Below are 19,508 nucleotides of genomic sequence, written 5' to 3'. Positions count from 1 at the left end.
AAGTCACCAAACATTTGAAAGTTGGCAATGTGACAAACAGGGACCAAACAAGAAAGACTGAGAAACCAGAGACAATTCTGATAGGAAAAACAAAAAGTCTATATAAGAATGTTTAACATATGGGGGAAGAGAAGACAGGTGTGGGGGGGACTGGAGGAGTGGGAGGGGAAACTGGTCAAAATATATAAAAAAAAACAAATAAATAGTTTTTTAGAAAGAATGTTTAACATAATCACATAAAAAAGATATTACAAAAACATTCAAATACAATACTGTAATAAATAATAATAGCAAACAATTATTCAGATTTAACTAGCAATTAGTTAGTACTCCTAACAATTAAAATACAGAGGCTCAGAGGTGGCTCAGTGGGCAGAACTCATATAGAAGCCAGGCATGGTAACATAGTACTTAACTTAAACTAATACCTGACTCCATTGTCTCTTCCCATCACACTAACAAGATATGCTAGTGTTTCCTGCCAAAGAGAATTATTTCAAAATTCATAACAAGTTATATGTTGAAAAGTTTTGAGAAGAGAAGACTGACTTGGGAGTCTTGCTAGTGTGAGCACTCGAAAGTGAACCGTACGCCAGATAAGCAATCACCGACCCTGATTGCAAAATTCAAGTTTATCTAAGGGGAAAAAGAAGTCATGAGACACTTCATGGCAAGTGTGCTTGGCTGTTATTAATTAAGTGGTTACTTCATGCCACGTCTCACTGTCAACTTTCTAAATGCCCTGTAAACAGGAACAAGCTTTAACTGAAGAGACCGGGAATGAAGTGCCTTCTGACTCTGATGGTTAATTTTATAACACTTTCCTCTGCTTTTCCTCCTGACAGAAAGGACAAAAATGAGGAGAACAATCAACTGGCCCAGGTAGGATCTCAATGCATGCTAAAAGCATCAAGCAATAAAATGTGCCTTTTATAGCTTCTCTCAGGACTTTAAAGACAGCACATTCCTGCAGAGTCCCAGAGTTTCTCAGAAGAATGAGATCCTTTCCATGTGTCTGACTCTAAGGTTAAATTGCCTAAGTTTGCAAAATAGATAATCATCTCTGGTGCCTCCTAGAATTTCAGGAGCAAACCAAGATGAAAGGAACAGTAAGAATATGTAGACTGTGTCTGAAACCTAACAAGCTAAGTGGCTGCCCTTAGTTGTTGTATGGGTGTGTGGTTGGTCACTCATAAACCAACCGGTCCCTGACATCAAAGAACAGATGGGGGGATGCCTTCCTCTGCCCTTGGCATCTTGCCTTTCTCATCCCCTTGCAACACTTTACTTCCTTCTTACGCTTCCTGCTGCCAAAGGAGCCTTCAGGCCACTTGGTTTCGTTGGAGGATAATACTTGCTCTCTTGTAGCCTGTGTCCTTTTTGTCTTTCCTGGTAGGCATATCTCAACCAGTTCTACTCTCTTGAAATAGAAGGGAGTCATCTTGTCCAAAACAAAAACAGGAGTCTCTTAGACGGAAAACTTCGGGAAATGCAGGCATTTTTTGGATTAACAGTGACCGGAAAACTGGATTCAGATACCCTCGAGATTATGAAGGTGCCCAGGTGTGGGGTGCCAGACGTGGGGCAATATGGCTACACCCTCCCTGGGTGGAGAAAATACAACCTTACATACAGGTAATGTTCCTACCAGCTTACATGAACTAATCCAAATAATTAATCTCCAAGAAGCAACCAAAATGATGGCTTATCTAACTGACGCATCCACAGTGCATGCCACTTTGTTGGTTCCGTGGATCTCATCCCCACATTAGACCTATGCTGCGGGCAGTATTACAGCTGCCACCTCAACCACAGAGAAACTAAGTCGAAAGGCTATGGCCTGTAGCTAGTGCCGCAGAGGACACGGGCTCCAGCAGATAGGTTCCAATCTTTGCGTTCCCTTGTCACATGTGAGCTCAGGACAGGAAGCACTGCTATCTGCTACAATGCCATGGAGACATAATGAGGTGTGCAAAAAGATGGGAAGGATGTGAGTGTGAGGGAGGAGGAATGTGTGCATGCGTGTGTGTGTGCGTGTGTGTGTGTGTGTGTGTGTGTGTGTGTGTGTGTGTGTGTGTTTTAGAGCTATCAAATCTCAGATCTTAGGCGGGTCCCAGTATAACGATGTATACTTGGCTATTTAAGGTTAAGGAGCTACAAGAGATTAATGAAAAAAGTAAAAAAAAAAGAAAGTTAGCTAAGGGGTTAAGGAAATGACTCATCAGCTAAGAACTGTTCACTCTTGCAAATCAAGTTTGATTCCCAGTACTCGCATGACCGCTCGCAACCATGTGGCACTCCAGTTCAACGGGATTGCATTCCCTCTTCGGACTTCTGCAGGTCCCTACACATGCATAGTACACATACAAACACTCAGGGACATACACATAGGTGAAAACTAGCTAGGCATAAACCTGAGAGTGAGCCAGCAAGCAGTGTTCTTCCCTCGTGCTTTGGGTTCCTGCCCAAGGCCCTCAGTAATGAACTGTGACCTGGAAGTGTCCTCAGTAATGAACTGTGACCCGGAAGTGTAAACCAAACGAACCCTCTCCTCCTGTAAGTTGCATCCTGCCAAAGTGTATTATTGCGGCATGAGAAAGGAAACTCCGAGTTGGGTTATAAAACTGTCTCATTTAAATAAAGCTGGAGAGCAGTGCAATGCTACAAGACACTACAGCCCGTGACTAGTAAGCTGCCATATCCACAGTTCCTGTAATGTTGCCAATCTTTCAGAATAATGAACTACACTCCTGATATGACTCCAGCTGATGTGGATGAGGCTATTCAGAAAGCTCTACAAGTTTGGAGCAAGGTCACTCCACTGGTGTTCACCAGGATATCCAAGGGGGTTGCAGATATAATGATAGCATTCAGGACAAGAGGTAAGGCTTGCAGTGCGGGGAGTGACTTCTAAGATCACAGAGAGCTGACCTCTTTCTGCATCAACTGTCTTTCAGTCCATGGCTGGTGTCCTCGTCACTTTGATGGTCCTCTGGGAGTCCTTGGCCATGCCTTTCCTCCTGGTCTGGGTCTAGGTGGTGACACACACTTTGATGAAGATGAAACATGGACAGCCAGGGATGGGGAAGGTGAGGCTAATTTTCACTGTCAGAAAATTGTGTTAATCTAAAAAGAATCATCTGGAAAGAATTGCTGTACAGTTATCTGCCTTTCACATCCAAATTCCCTAGTTTCTTACATCTTACATAATGTTCTATATTCTCGGATCACACTAGTCGGGTGACTAACAACCATTAACAATGACTGTGTTTTGGTAGTCTTCACATGAAGCTCTCACATGTTAGTAGTCCTGGTCTGAGAACAGCGTTTGCCATTTGCTTATGTACTCGTTAACATGATACCTGTCTGTCCACTGTGTACACAAAGCTATGCAAGATGTGTTATATGAATCCCAGAAGTATGCTCAAAAGTTCCAGCCTTGCAGACTCTGCAATCCTGTGTGATGCTTTAACCCCCACACTCATTACAAGGCTGCACACTGAACCAATGGCTGTAGTCACCTATAATGTGAAGGCTGAAAGAAGACTTAAGAGGGCCGGTGGTTTTAAGCCTGGGGCTAAGGAATAGTTTATGGGTTTATGGTCCATAAAGATCAATTTGAAAGCATAGACTTTCCCTACTAACCACCTTCCCCCATCTGCAAATCATTAGACCCGAGTTCTTACACTTGATCTTGTCCTTTAAGGCAACTAAGTTGATGTTATTTCTTTGATGGCCCTGAGCAGCACTGAACATATTTTGTTTGGGTTTGTATATGGATGGGTATTTTGCTTGCATGTATGCCTAGTACCACGTGTATACCACATGTATAATGATGACTTCAGAGGCCAGAAGAGGACATCAGATCCCCTGGAATAAGAGTTCGTGAGTCCTGGGAACTTAACTCATGTCCTTTGGAACAGCAGATGTTCCTTAGATGCTCACCAATCTCTCCAGCTTCAGTGTACTGTTACTTTTTAAACAAAATACCCAAACTTCACTACAGTAATGCTGTGTTTATTAAGCAAAGAAGAAGGCACAGTAACATTCTGCCTCTCAGTATCCTTTCTCCCTATCACTAACTCAAAAATTTGGGCTGGAGATCTGGCCTCCATGATCCCAGGACAGGGAAATCTATAGGTCATGGCCTTCCTGATTCCAGGGAAGTAAAGGTCGTGGCCTTCCTGGTGGGCAGCACACATGGCTGCAGATCATTCCTGACTCCATGAGTCCAAATACTCTCTTGGGTCAGTTTTAGTTTCTGCAGACACATCCCGATTGCTCTATCCACAGGAAGCTCTTTTTCTCCCAAGTGCTACTGAGACAGATGAAGAGGTCAGTGCTGGCTGAGCTTCTGGCAGCAGTGGGAATCCAGGATGAGCTATGGCCAGTGCCACATGAGTTAGCATTACAGACAGGGGTGAAGGAAGAACATTGCACTCAGAAAACTGAGAGGTGCGGTAAACGCTTCTATGTGTATCTTCTACTGCGGAATGACCAGTATTTCCTTGGTTTCCATTTTGATCAAAAGCCAGCGTATATATGCTCAATCAATTGTAATAAATAGCCCAAGTACTTGTCAAACTCAGGATTGTCAAGCTTTCTTCAACAGGCTTCACTTTCATATCCAGAAGTAGAAATGGAAAATTCCTCCATCTGACTATCCTTTGCCAATTAATGTTAATTGCTACTCCATGCATTGCTTCAAGCCTTCTACTGAAGACAGTGTGTGAGATGAATTCTTAAAGAGGCCAGAGTTGGAATCCAAGTTTATCAAGGCTGTTTTCCAAGGAATAAGATCAATATAGCCTTCAACTAAGTTCTGTACAAGCCAGCAGTTCAAAGAGTTGCCAACTGTCGCTGTCACTCTCTGTCCACTGTATTATATCGCTTTAGAGTGGAAGAGAGCTGTAGAGAGCACGCCCTGACTGAGCAGTAGAAATGGATCCACTGGGCTGGAGATGAAGTTCAGTTGAAAGAGTTTTTCCTGGTGTGCATAAGGCTCTGAGTTCGATCCCCAGGATGGAATAAACTGAGTGTGGTGGTACAACCCTGTAATCCCACCACCTGGGAGGTTGAGACTGAAGGATTGGGAGATAAAACTCATCCTCGGCTATGCAGTGGATTTGAGGCCAACCAAAGATACATTAGATGCTGTCTCAAAAGAAAAACAATAAAAGGAAAGGAAGTCTAGTGACAGGTATAGGAAGAACTTAGTACAGATAAGAAATGAAGGTTTTGAAGTGGCTGTCTCAGGGCATATGAGAGAAAGCACAAGGCTGGGAAGAAAAACCAGAGGGCTGTGCAAAGGTATGTATGGCTGAAAAAAAAGGTAAAAACCAGATTGTTTAGGGCTAGGGGAAGAAGCTAGGGCTGTATTGTCCAGTTGGTGGAGGACGACAGAAGAACATAAGGATGATCATACACAGTCAAGCATCCCTCAAACTGGTGGCTCCATTTCTTAAAATAATACAACCCATTTCTTTCATTTGTCTGTGTGTTTTGTTTCTAAGACAGGATCTCACCATGTAAACTTGGCTGGCTTGGAACACGTGTGTAGACCAGGCTGGCCTTGAGTTCAAAGAGCTCTGCCTGCCTCTGCCTACTTGATCCTAGAAGTAAAAGTGTGTGCTGGCATGCCAGCTAAATAACACTGTTCATTTCTGAGTAAGTAGTCTCAAGCCATCCGTCTCCTGGGTTAAATGTCTTCATCAACTCACAGTAATGTTTTCTGTTTTTATCAAGGGTTCAGCTTGTTTCTCGTGGCTGCTCATGAATTTGGTCACTCTCTGGGGCTCTCCCACTCCAATGATCAAACAGCCTTGATGTTCCCCAATTACGTCTCCCTGGATCCTAGCAAATACCCACTTTCTCAGGATGATATTGATGGGATCCAGTCTATTTATGGTGAGTAGCACTGTGGAGCTGCATGTACGGTAACTAAACAGAAAGCTTAGAAGAGAGGAAATTGAGAGGGTTGCTTCCTGAAATATTACTGTGAAGCAAACATGTACTTAGGTAAGACTCTGGTGAGGACATAGTTCCTGTACCTTCTGAATAGTCTTTCTTTCCTTACTGAAGGAAGACCACCTAAGGTACCCACCAAGCCAAATGGAAACCCTGAACCCCACGCCTGCGACCCCAACTTGACTTTTGATGCTATCACTACCTTCCGCAGGGAAGTCTTATTCTTTAAAGGCAGGTAAACCTATTCCCTTGACACTCCAACTTCTTATGGAGTTCTTTCTTTTTAAAGGAAGTAGGGTAAGCAGGGGGTCCTGGTCTCTGTGAGAACATGTGGCGTTCACATTTTACAATGCATATGCTATTTAAATGTTTTAGTAGATGCACACATCTCATAATTGTTTGGTAAATTAGTTTTAAATATTTAAAGCAAATTTAGCTGGATGGTGGTACACGCCTTTATTCCCTGCACTAGGGATCCAGAGGCAGGCAGATCTCTGAGTTTGAAGACAGCCTGGCCTACAGAGTGAGTTCCAAGACAGCCAGGGCTACATAGAGAAACCTTGTCTCAAAAAGAAAGAAAGAAAGAGAGAGAGAGAGAGAGAGAGAGAGAGAGAGAGAGAGAGAGAGAGAGAAAGAAAAGCAAAAACTTAAAGCAGATTTAAATTAACAGAGAATCTATTTTCAATGACTTCTTGGTCAAATGAACACTAATCCCAAGAGTGTATTAAAGTCAACTTGTAGCAGACTTCAGAATCCTATTGTTAAACTTAGAGGAATTTTTCACATCAGTTCACATCTGCTTGAAACTATTCATGTTGGAAGTATTTATACCCTGGAAATCTGCATACACTAAAATTCAGGTCTTCTACTCACCTAGAAAGCCAGCTGCTGAGCATGTATCAGTACATCAGCAAGAGATTCTTCCTCAAGAAACAAAGTAGAGAACAATCAAAGAAAACACCCAAGGGCAACCTGCAGCCTCCACACATAAGCACACACACATGCATTCACATGTGTGCCCCACATATATGAACATGCAGGCACACATGCATGCATACCACATACCACAAGCCTAAGACTGAAACATGTCGATGGACACATACACCGGGACACCATCTATGAAGTGTTTTGCGTTTGATGCAGGCACTTATGGAGGATGTACTCTGATATCACTGGTGCTGAGTTTGAGTTTATTGATTCCTTCTGGCCATCTCTGCCAGCTGATCTTCAAGCTGCCTATGAAAGCCCCAGAGATGAAGTCCTTGTTTTTAAAGGTAAATTTGCTGGTCACGGCTCCTCTTCCTCCTCTTTTCTAAAAGGACAATGGGTATTTCTGCAAAACACAATCTTAATCATGAGTTTTGTGATAGGGTTTCTTCCCTAATTTAGGTTCCCCTCATAAATGACATGAGATAGGTTTCTCTCGATGGCTGTGACGATTTCTATAATCCCAAATTCACTAAAAGGAATTTTTGTGATAAAAACTATAAAAGCTGGGAGCTGGTCAACAGTCGAGAGCCGATAGCACTAGCGGCTCTTCCAGAGGACCTGAGTTCAATTCCCAGCACCCACATGGAGGTTGAAAATAGCTCTAGGAAATTCGATGCTCTCTTCAGGCCTCCATGGGCACCAGACACATACATGGTATACAGACACACATGCAGACAAAATAGCCATTCAAAAAAATAAATAGTTTCTTAAAACTATAGAAGTCCATTCTTTTTTTTTTTCAAAATAATTTATCTCACTTATATTTCCTTTTATAGGATTTTTATACTTAGCAAATAAAAAGAAATAAAACAAGAAAAAAAACACAGTAGAGGTGTGAGACTACTGGGCTGGGAGCTGAGAGGAACCAAGCATCCCGTTATTTTCAAACTTCCCGAGTCATCTCTCCCTCCCTGTAAGACACAGAGCAGAAGACATCTGAAGATATCCCTTTCTCTCTCTAGATGAGAATTTCTGGGTGATCAGGGGGTATTCTGTCTTGCCCAATTACCCCAAATCCATCCACACACTCGGGTTTCCAAAACGTGTGAAGAAGATTGATGCAGCTGTCTGTGACCATGGTACAAGGAAAACCTTCTTTTTTGTTGGCATCTGGTTCTGGAGGTAACTCTATTGTTTAATCAGGGAGGGAGGCACCCATGGCAACATTACCCCAACATAGACAAAAACAAACAAATCTATTATCTCCCAGTGGATTCTGTTGAAGGCAATCTCCAGTGTATGACACTTATCAAACTAAAATGTTTCAATGAGCCCAATAATCTCTGTCCAACTGAAATAAAAACAACAAAAAAATAATAAAGATATTGATACCAACCAAAGTGTCAATGGAGGAAGCATAGCCAGTCAGAATCTAGAAGAGGTGCAAGGCGATTTAACAGTTCTTCAGGAAGAACTACTCTGACAGATGTGATCTTTTTCGTTGATTATTTTGTTGGTCCTTGTCCAAAAAGCTATATCTTTGCCCACTTGTGATTTTTCTTATTGTTTTTAGGAGATGGTAAGTAGAGACTGGGAAGGTGGCTCAATCAATAAACCATGTACCAATTGTGAGAACCTAAATTAATTTCCAGAACTGTGTCAAAGTTAGGTGCAGTGGCATCTGAGCAGGTGTGCATGCACACGCACATGCACACGCATGCGCGCACGCACGCGCGCACACACTACAGTAACACAATCTCTACCATGTTTTTATCATTTGTCCTATTAGATGTTTCTCTCTGCCAGGCTTGCTCACTTCCCATAATGCTGCTTGACTCTAAACTGGGCAGCAGAAAGATTAAGCTCACCAAACAGACATCAAGCAGAAAGAAGCCTTTGAAATCTTTGCACACAGGTATGATGAGATGGCGCAAGCAATGGACAGGGGATTCCCACAGAGGATAATGAAGCACTTCCCAGGAATTCGCCTGCGTGTGGACGCTGTCTTCCAACGTAATGGTGAGTGCCAATGCCTCCAGTGTGTGGGTGCTTGGGAGACTATAAGAAAGGACAGCACAAAAGGCAAACATTTGATTTTAGTATAGTGTTACCATTCTCAAGCACATACACTGGTTGATAGACGTTACCCCTGTAGACATTCTCAAACTGAGCCAAGAAGTGCTGGACTGACTCTGAGATGCTATTTCAAATCTATGTAGAAAGTACCAAAATTAATTTTAATCACCCACCACTGACCTAAAATAATTTCTAAAAGAACCCCTAATGTGTAAAAGATAACTAAATTCACAAGGTGAATGATTCCCAAACATATAAAGAGACATATACATACATATGTATATATTATATACAATCATAATATATACATATATAGTTTAAGATACATAGCTTGGAGTTCATTTATGAAAAAAAAACTATGTACTTCAAGTATCTGAGGCAGTGGGATTATGATAAGACCCAGGAGATTTTAAAAGACTATTTAGCAATTGGCTTTTGATTGGTTGGTTGGTTGGTTGGTTGAGTAGCTGGTTAGGGTTTTGCTTAGTTTAGAGTTCTTAGCTGTACTGAGAGTTGAACTGAGAACTCTTCTTGTACTAGGCAAACGTTCTGCCACTGAGCTACATCCTCAGCCCAGAACCTTAGGCAATTTAATACACAAAGTCCAGATACTAGATTTTCAAACACAGTGGCTTGGGCCATCAAAGAACCTGTAGTCTAAAACCAATTGTTTTGAGGACTGGTGAGACGGTTAACTGGGTAAAGGTGCGAGTAGTACATGTCGGTGACCCAAATTTAATCACTGGTTCTCATGTAAAGCAAGATGGAGAAAAACCAAATCCACATAATTGTCCTCTAACCACCACACACACCATGGTATGGCATGCATCTGTACACACACACACACATACACACACACACACACACACACACACATACTAATAATATTTTTTAAAACATTTAAGTGCAGCAATGATTATCTTCATGGTATCTAAACAGAACCCCTAAACCTGAAATAGATGAACCTGTTGCACATCTATAGAAATGAGGGTAGTGAGTCCAGGGAAAGACCTAGAGGGCCCTTCTTTTCCCCTTACAGAGATGTCTTGCTGAAATCTAGCTTGAGAGCCAGGGCCTGCCTACCACACTCAGAGACCCTTTGACACTTGTGCTTGGCGTTTTCCTAAGTGATTCCCATGGAGTAGGACAAAAGCAAACCATGGCTCTGCAATTCTACAGTATCTTCTTTTTTCTTTACAATGGTATTGATTCTATATTCATAAAAACTAAGATGCAGGGGAGACGTTAGCATTATGCAAGGTAACTAACCATGCCTCTCTGCTTTTAGGATTCTTCTATTTCTTCCGTGGGTCGAGGCAATTTGAGTACAGCATGAAGGTGAAGAATATCACCCAAGTGATGAAAGCCAATACTTGGTTCATGTGTAATGAACCATTAAACTCATCATTCAATGTCAGTATCAAAGGAAAAGCGCATTCAATTGGTACAGTGATATTACATCATAAAAGTGTAAGCTTGCTCATTTTCAGTATTGTTCATGTGCTGACAAAAACATACAATTAACAGTAAATGGCACAAATAAATCAAAACAAATCTTTTTAACCTGAACTCTGCCTCAGAAAGACTCAAGAGTGGGAGAGATGACCCAGTGGTTAAGAGCACTGGCTGCTCTTTCAGAGGACCCGGGTTTAAATCTCAGCACTCATGTGGCAGTCGGCAACTCTTTGTAACTCCAGGCCCAGAGAAATCGGATGCCCTCTCTGGCCTCTGAGGGCCTCTGTGCACCATGTTTGGCCCACAGAGATAGACATGCAACCAAACAGCTATATATTTAAGATAAAATGAGAAAAGTAAAAGAACTGGGCTACATTCTTTAACATCAAGTTCTCAATACTACTATATATCACCTGGGTAACCAGTAACTAGTTGAAATCTAGCTTGAGAGCCAGGGCCTGCTTACCACACTCAGAGATCACTTAAGCATCTGATTCTTCTAACAGTAGGGTTTTAAATATGACAAAGATCTCTCACTTACTTTGAGCCTAATTAATGCTTTGCAAACTTGGAAAAGTAAAACATGTCTTAAAAATAAACACTAAAGACAATTCTTAATTCAATCATTATCACTTCATTTTGTTTAGTCCTCTGAGGCCCAGTTGAGAAGCCCAGTAAACTGCATCCTTTGTCCCTATGAGCCTGCTGGACTCACCAATCAAATAAGCCATTTTACTTCCCAGAAGTAGGCTGAGAACTTGGGTAAGATAAGTATGTTACACTTAAGGCAAGTCCCTAACAATTAAGGGACTAGATAGAGTAGGAAAGAAATGTTCCCCCTAGATGTCCACAAATTGCCCAATGTATTTAACTGCCCTTACATAATATGAAATTAAGTTTTGTCCACATTAATCTCATATATAAGAAATATAGATCTGACACTGTGCTCAAGATGTGTGGGCATCATCTGAGTCTGCAGATAAAAGTTCATTTCCTCTTGGTCCCACCAAGCATTCACTGAGTTAGTAAACTCACGCAATTGGGCCTTATTCTTCTATCCTCAAGGTGACATACTTAGCGAAGCTCTGAATAAATTTTCTCACCCAGAAGTTGGAAGATTATCAGTTAAAGTTGTTTCTGTTAGGCTGATATACTGAGAATGTATCAAATGAGAAAAAAAAATAAGTATAGACAACCTGGCACTTTCTTTTTGTCCCCTGTGAGTAGGTATGAAAAGAAACAGCTTTTGAAGCAAGCATGAAGAAAGTTATGGTGACAGTGGTTGTTTTCTCAACAGATCTGAGCAAGTCAAAGAGAACAAAAATTAATTCATAAAGACATGTTTGGTTTTTCTCTAGCTTGAAAGCAAAGAGAGAAACTTATCATAACCTTTCTACTGTTTAGCATGAGTAGATTCTTCAGATATTGGATGTGGATAGAAGAGGCTGAGGAAATGCTAGAAACTATCTTTAGCTTGCTGGTCAAAACATCTTAAACTTTAGTTCTCTATCTACTTACTACACAGTAATCTATCCAAAGTCTTAGAGAAATAAGACTTCACTTGTTACTGATTCAAATGACTTTGAGTCTAACCTATAAAAGATGAAAAAAAAAGAAAAAGAAAAGACAAAAGAAACACCAGAAAGAAGATACAGCAATAAATCTTAGAGTTGGGGGAGAACTGTTTCCAGAGCAGAGAAGCGTTCTATTTGACTCCAATGTATGGTTCTCTCAATGTATGGTTTATTGCTTCCATAATCAGAAAACTAGATTTGATTTAAACTTTCAGATCTGTTCAATTTTGGCTCACTTTTTTCTGGCTTACAATGCTAAATTTAATCAATAAAGTAGGAAATGAATTTATTCTCAAAATTTTTCTTGCACTTTTCCCTTCTGGCAAAAACAAGACCACATATCAACACCTACAATCACAATCATCCTAAACCCAAATGCACAATCATCAACAACCAGACAATATATGTCTCCACCAGAGCACAGAAACCTACTGCAGCTGGCCCTGAGAACTACAATACAGTCAAAGCACTAGACCTTAAAAATATATAAAAATAAACCCCTTAATGAAGTCTGTGAAAACACAAACAAATAGTGGAATGAAAAACAGAAACAACTAATGACAGAAAGTAGAAATAGATCACTAAAGAAAAATCAAAATTGATATAAAACTGAAAATGAAAGATTTGAATCAAACAAAAACCTCAGTGGTAACCCTCAGCAACAGAGTATAAGACAAGAAAGAGAGACTCTCAGGTAATGAAGACAATATAGAAAAATAGATACCTCAGTTAAATATAATTTTAAAAAAATCCAGGCACAAAACATCCAGGAGATCTGAGACACTATGAAAACTCCAAATCTATGATAATGGAAACAGAGGAAGGAGAAAAAACCCAGGTCAAAGGCACAGAAAATATTTTCGACAAAATCACAGAATAAAATTTCCATAGCCTAAAGTAAGAGATAATGACCAGAGTACAAGAAGCTTATAGAACACACTGGACCAGAAAGAAAGTCCCCTAACCACATAAGAATCAAAACACTAAATGTACAGAGCAAAGAAAGAATATTAAAAGTTTTAGCGAGAAGGACAAAGGCAGACTTATTAAAATTACACCTGACTTCTTAATGGAAACTCTAAAAACCAGAAGGCCAGAGCAGATGTTCTGAAAACACTAAGACCACAGATGTCATCCCAGATTACTATATCCAGCAAAACTTTGAATCACAATAGAGAAAGAAAGAAAGAAAGAAAGAAAGAAAGAAAGAAAGAAAACCATTCCAAAATAAAACAAAATTTAATCAGTGTCTATCTATGAATCCAACTCTACAGAAGGAGCTAATAGAAAAAAACCTCAATCCAATCAGGTTAACCACATCCTAGAAAGCAAAAGGAATACGTTATCTAAGACTGGGAAACCAAATGAGGAGGAAACCCACACCATTATAATAAAGCAAAATGAATCAATAAATACTGCTCCTCGATGACTCTCCAATATCAATGGCCTCAGTTCCTCAATAAAAAGACACAGACGGCTGGGCGGTGGTGGCGCACACCTTTAATCCCAGCACTTGGGAGGCAGAGGCAGGCGGATTTCTGAGTTCAAGGCCAGCCTGGTCTACAGAGTGAGTTCCAGGACAGCCAGGGCTACACAGAGAAACCCTGTCTCAAAAAAAACAAAACAAAACAAAAAAAAACAAAAAAGACACAGACTACAATACTGAATTCTATCCTCCTGCTGCCAGCAAGAAACACACCTTAACATCAAGGATAGTATCATCTCATGGCAAAAGGATGGAAAAAGATATTTTAAGCAAATGAACCTAAGAAGCAAGCTGGTATAGCCATTTTAACAGTTGACAAAATAGACTTCAAACCAAAGCTACTCAGAAGAGATAGGGAAGGACACTACATACTCACCAAAGAAAAATTCCACCAAGAGGACATTTTAATTCTTAATATCTATGCACCAAGCATAGATATTAAGTGGCCACTCAAGTTCATAAAGAAAACTCTACTATATCTTAAATCACACACTGACCCTCACACACTGCTTGTGGAGGACTTCAATACTGGAGTCTCACTAAGAGACACATCATTCAGACAAAAGCTAAACAGAAAAATGCTGGTGTAACTGATGCTATGAACCAAATGGCCCTAAAAGATATTCACAGAATGTATCACCCAAACACAAAAGAATATACTTTCTTCTCAGTAGCTCATGTAACTTTCTCCAGAACTGACCACATATTTGAACACAAAGCAAATCTCTACCAATACAAGAAAATTAAAATAATTCCCTGTATTGTATCAGACTACCACAGATTAAAGTTGTATATCAACAACAGAAATCTTACAAACTCAAGGGAACTGGACCACTCTTTGCTCAATGAAAAATAGATCAAGACAGAAATTAAGAAAAAAAATTTAAAACTTTTTAGAATTGAATGAAATTGAAAATACGACATGCCCAAGTTTATGGGACACAATGAAAGCAGTTCTATGAGGAACGTTCATACACAAAGTATCTACACACACACACACACACACACACACACACACACACACACACACGAGATGGGGAGAGCTCATACTAGTAACTTAATAGAACTGAAAGATCCAAAACAGAAAGAAAGAAAGATAGACAGAAAGAGAAGTCATCCCCCAAAGGAGTAGATGGCAAGAAATAATTAAATTTGGGGCTAAAATCAATAAAATAGAAACAAACAAACAAAATACAATAAAAAGAATCAATGAAACAAAGAATTGGTTCTTTGAGAGAATCAATAAGATTGACAAACCCTTAGCCAAATTAACTAAGAAGTAGAGATAGAACATCCAAATTAACAAATTAGAAATAAAAATAACAACAGACACCAAGGAAATCCATAGATTATAGATCCACAGATCATAAGGACATACTTTGAGAATCAGTACACAACCAAATTGGAAAACTAAAATAAGTGGATAAATTTCTTGATCTATTCTAACTACCAAATTTAAACCAAGATAAGATAAGCAATTTAAACAGACCAATAATTCTTAGTATAATAGAAGCAGTAATTAAATGTCTACAAACCAAAAAAAGTTCAGGGCCAGATAGATTCATCCCAGAATTCTACCAGACCAGAGAAGAATTTAAAGAATTTAAAGCTAATATTTCTCAAATGATTCTGCAAAATATAAACAGAAAGAACATTGCTTAATTCTTTTTAAGAGGCCACAATTACCCTGATCCCTAAACAAAAATAAACTCAATGACATATTTTTGGAGAATCTTTTTGTCATATTCCTTTGTTGGGCTTGCTTTTGTGTTTTTAACCTTAAAGGTCTTTTGCTTGTATATTGTGGTTTCCAATTTTCAATTTTATAGGATTTTTTGTTAATTCAAAGATGTGTGTTTCTGTCTCTGTATGTGTTTCTTGTGCTTTTTTTCAAGCTTATTTTATTAGCATGTTTGTTTGTTAGTTTGTTTGATTGGTCCTATTCTGGTTTGTTCGTTTTTATTTTATTTTATTTTATTTTATTTTATTTTATTTTATTTTATTTTATTCTTTTTTAGATACCTGGATTGTTTTGGTGTGTGTGTGTGTGTGTGTGTGTGAGAGAGAGAGAGAGAGAGAGAGAGAGAGAGAGAGAGAGAGAGAGAGAGAGAGAGAGAGAGAGGATTTAGGGGGTGCAAAGTGAGAGGATCTGGAAGGAGTTTGGGGAAGGGAAACCATGATAAGAATATATTGTATGAGAAACTATATTCTCAGAAAATGAATTAAAACTATAAATAAAAAAAATAAATGTGGGGCTGGAGAAGCTGACCAAGCAATTAGGAGCATCTGTTGCTCTGCCAGTTCTCACGCTGGCCCGGGAGCTACCTTCCTTGCATTCCCCAGCTTTGTGCCTCCACCCCTGGATTTGGGGTTGGGGGGATCAAACTCATGGCAAGCACTTTACTAACTGCTCTGCCCGGCTGTGTAGTTATTGTTCTAAGAGCGAGATATGCTGCTTAGAGGACCTATTTTTCTCACTCAAAGCCAAACATGATGTTAGAATCCAAATCTTGTGTCATGTATTTTCATCTACAGTCTTCTGGAACATGAAGGCTCTCCCAGAACCATGGTCTGTACCGCACACACCACCTTCCCAGGAACAAGAGCCCTCCACTCACCAAGCTATTTTCTACAAAAAAGGGAGGGAGGGACTTTCCTGTTCACCCTTGGACTTGCAGCAGACCTCAGTAAGCTCCATTGCGATGAGTTTCCTGGTTCTTCTGCAACGTGTTTCACGGTGTTCTGATTTCATTATTGTTGTGGTTTCTTTTCTCAATGTGTGTAAAGAAACAAAAGCACGCTGCATTTCCCATTAAGCAATCTGTAACGCTGCAAAGGACAAGCAGTGGTAACCCAGGTGATGCTGACCCTGACCCCAGGGTCCACTCATGAAGACATTCCTGCAATCAATCAACAAAGAGGTTCTGGAGAACCCACGAGCTGCGGAACTCAGCTCTCCAGCCATGACAAGCCATTGTTCCCTTACAGTCAATACAGCTATGTTTGCCCACATTCACAGAGCCTCACAAAACCCAACCCATAATTACCTTGCCCTTGGAGAAGTAGATGGGGAGGGTCACTCAACCCTACCCGAGACCTCAGTTGTTCAGTCCCTACTAAGCCAGTGTTTTCAGCAGCTGCGCATAACATAGCTGCACGTGGTTTCTGGAGGTCGTGGAAGATACACAAAATGGAAAGCTAAGTGGACAGGAGCAGGCTCCACTAACGCCATTCAAGATATCTTTTTTATCCATGCTCTGGTAGAACTTCTCAATGATGCATTTGGGGTCATCCATACTCCTATAAGTAATTAGTCACCAAGGACCCTGTAAGTCTTACTAACTGGTTCACCATATTGGATGCGAATGGAGTTGTTTCTTTACACCACCAGTTCTCAGCCTGTGAGCCATGGCCGATTTGGGCCCAGCATATCAGATATTTAAATTATGACTCATAACAATCTCCAGGTTACAGTTATAAAGTAGGAACAAACTGATTTTATAGACAGCCGTCACCACAACATGAGGAACTGGATTAAAGGGTCCCAGTGTTAGGAAGATTGAGAACCACTGCTTTGGTCTAACCTTGACTCTATCTGTGGTGAACAAACATTTCTTCACATCTCAGAAAAAGTAACGCAACACTATCAAAGCTTCACCCTCCACTCAAGGTAAAAGTGACTGAAAGCAGTGTGCTGGGGGGCTTCGCGTAGAACTGGACTGTAGGGATGGATATTCAGGTAGATTGTATCTCACTAACTTTTTTGCATGTCTGTGATCTTTGTGTGGTTTTTAACCTTTCAAGGAAAGGAAGAAAACACAGGTGTTCTCTATCCACCCAGTGACCGAGGAGAAAACTAAGTGGCAAACTCACCAATGGCAAAGACGAGACAAAGGGTTTGCATGTGTTGACTGGTGGGCCATCTTCTTTTGACTACAATTCCTTTCTATATGACAGTCTCTGCCTTCAGTTTGTACTTCTGTTGCTGTTGCAGGTTGTTTGTTTTAGCTTCTGTTACACACACACAAACACACACACAAACACACACACACACACACACACACACACACTACTTGAATGTAGGGGATATGTCTTTGGCTTCTGTATAGTTAGTACAGGGTCTGTCCTAGTTAGCTGTGCTGTCAACATGACACAGCTTAGCGTCATCTGAGAGGAAAGCCTCCCTTGAGAACTGGCCTGCGGGCACGTCTGTGAGACACTGCCTTGATTCTTAACTAATGTGGGAGGACCCAGTCCGCTGTGGGTGGCACCATCCTTAGACAGAACACGTATGTGAAAGCTAGCTGAGCTTGTGAGTGAGTGAGCCAGAGACAAAGCCAGCAAACAGTGTTCCTCCATCGTCTTGCTTCAATCTCCTGTTTTATCCTGAATTCCCTCAATGATGGACCATGACCTGGAAATGTAAGCCAAATAAACCCTCCCTCCCCAACTTGCTTCTGGTCAGAGTGTTTATCCCAGCAAGAAAGAGACCAGGACACTGACCAAGACCAAGGAGGCCTGAGGAGTGTATGTAATGAGATGAGCACGAGTTAGAGCCAAACAAGGAAGTAAATCATGGCCTCGCTTGTGTCTTCCATGCTCCCTGTGTTTGTTCCGATATGTACAAGCCTACACTATCGATGCTGATTGGGAACTTTAAAATAACAAGTTACTACCTAAAGTATTCCAAAAAAGAGGACATTCAGTACACGTAAATTTTAACACCTAAGGCATAACTGCCTGGCAGGGCACTCTAAGGATTATGAAACATTGAAATATCGGAGTTGGCACCAGACAGCAGAGCCTGGCTGTGGGCGCGTCCGACGTTTCCTGTGGAAGCTGAAGTTCAGTGCTGCCATCTAGTGGTCATGAGCAGAACCAAGCCTGTCCCTCCCTGACCTGTAGCTGCCCCTCATGCCAGCCTAGCCTGGGTGCCAACACCTGTAAGCAGAGGCAAACACAGCTAAAGCTGTTGACGCTAGCTGTGCAAGGGTTGACCTGGGATTACCTGGCCCTCTTCTCAACCCACAGCTCAGCTGCTGGTGGCTTTCACCTCACAAAGGTGAATAGGGTGCATCTTTCTCTTCACATTTAACTGTTTTAAAGCTGAGGTTCTGAATTGCTGATGCAACGAGAATCAACAGAAAGAAATGATCAATTGTTGTGTAATTAAGTCAAAATCTTGGGAGGGCAGGGCCTGACAGGTGTCTAGCAAGTTCCCAAGCACTGTGTGCCCCTGACTCTTTTTCAATAGCCCTCACTTATGCTCGATTCTAAAATGATTCCGTGTGTGTGTGTGTGTGTGTGTGTGTGTGTGTGTGTGCGTGTGCGCGCGCGCGCGCACGCGCACAAAATTACCTAGAGGGCTTGTTTTAAACAAGCACAGCTGTTCCCATGGCTAGATTTTCTGATTTACTCAGTCTTCAGTGAATTCCAGAATTTGCATCTCTAATAGGTTCTCAACTAGCAATATTTGAATCCTGAATTCCCCTAAAGTTTTCATGCATTAAAGGCTTGCTCCAAAGCCCAGTACAAAACTTCTCTCTTTCTCCCTCTCTCACTCTAAATATATCCTTTATCTCCATATTTATATCTCCACATATATATGTATAGACATAGATATATAGACATACATGTACATATACATACATACATATACATATATTCTTTAAGAGATAGGCTCTAGCAGAAGCAGCTTACATCATCAGGAACATGTCATTGACGAGGATATCAGGACCCCAGCTTTTCTATCTTCTTCTCCGCACCCCCTCCCTCTCATTTTCCTTCCCAGCTGCCATGATGTAAGCAGATTTACAGCTGCAGGCTCTCTCCTTATTGCACGTCTAAAAACCACAGGCTCCTGTAGCCATGGGCCACAGCCTCTGGAACTCAGAGCTAGAATATGCCTTACCTCTCTCTTCGTTGAATTTCTTCCCCCATTGTTACTGCTGCTGCTGCGGTTGTTTACAAACGGAGTCTCACCACGTAGCCTTGGCTAGCCCTAATCTTAAAATTCTCCT

The 19,508-nt window shown here is 40.9% G+C and overlaps 1 protein-coding gene across 1 annotated transcript; it reads left to right on the top strand.

Moving 5' to 3' along the window:
* Positions 1–722: 722 nt before the first annotated feature.
* Positions 723–12,303, top strand: Mmp27 (matrix metallopeptidase 27). The gene is given in 11 exon segments (XM_076926131.1): positions 723–776; positions 778–882; positions 1,397–1,635; positions 2,734–2,882; positions 2,958–3,089; positions 5,746–5,907; positions 6,082–6,202; positions 7,111–7,241; positions 7,920–8,079; positions 8,813–8,916; positions 10,262–12,303. Coding segments are annotated over 11 exon segments (1,578 nt in total). The 5' UTR covers positions 723–737; the 3' UTR covers positions 10,498–12,303.
* The last annotated feature ends 7,205 nt before the right edge of the window (positions 12,304–19,508 follow it).

The sequence above is a fragment of the Arvicanthis niloticus genome, chromosome 27 (assembly GCF_011762505.2).
Source record: "Arvicanthis niloticus isolate mArvNil1 chromosome 27, mArvNil1.pat.X, whole genome shotgun sequence".
Lineage (NCBI taxonomy): Eukaryota > Metazoa > Chordata > Mammalia > Rodentia > Muridae > Arvicanthis > Arvicanthis niloticus.
The sequence above is the reverse complement of the archived record's forward strand: the minus strand, read 5'-3'. Positions and strand labels throughout refer to the sequence as shown.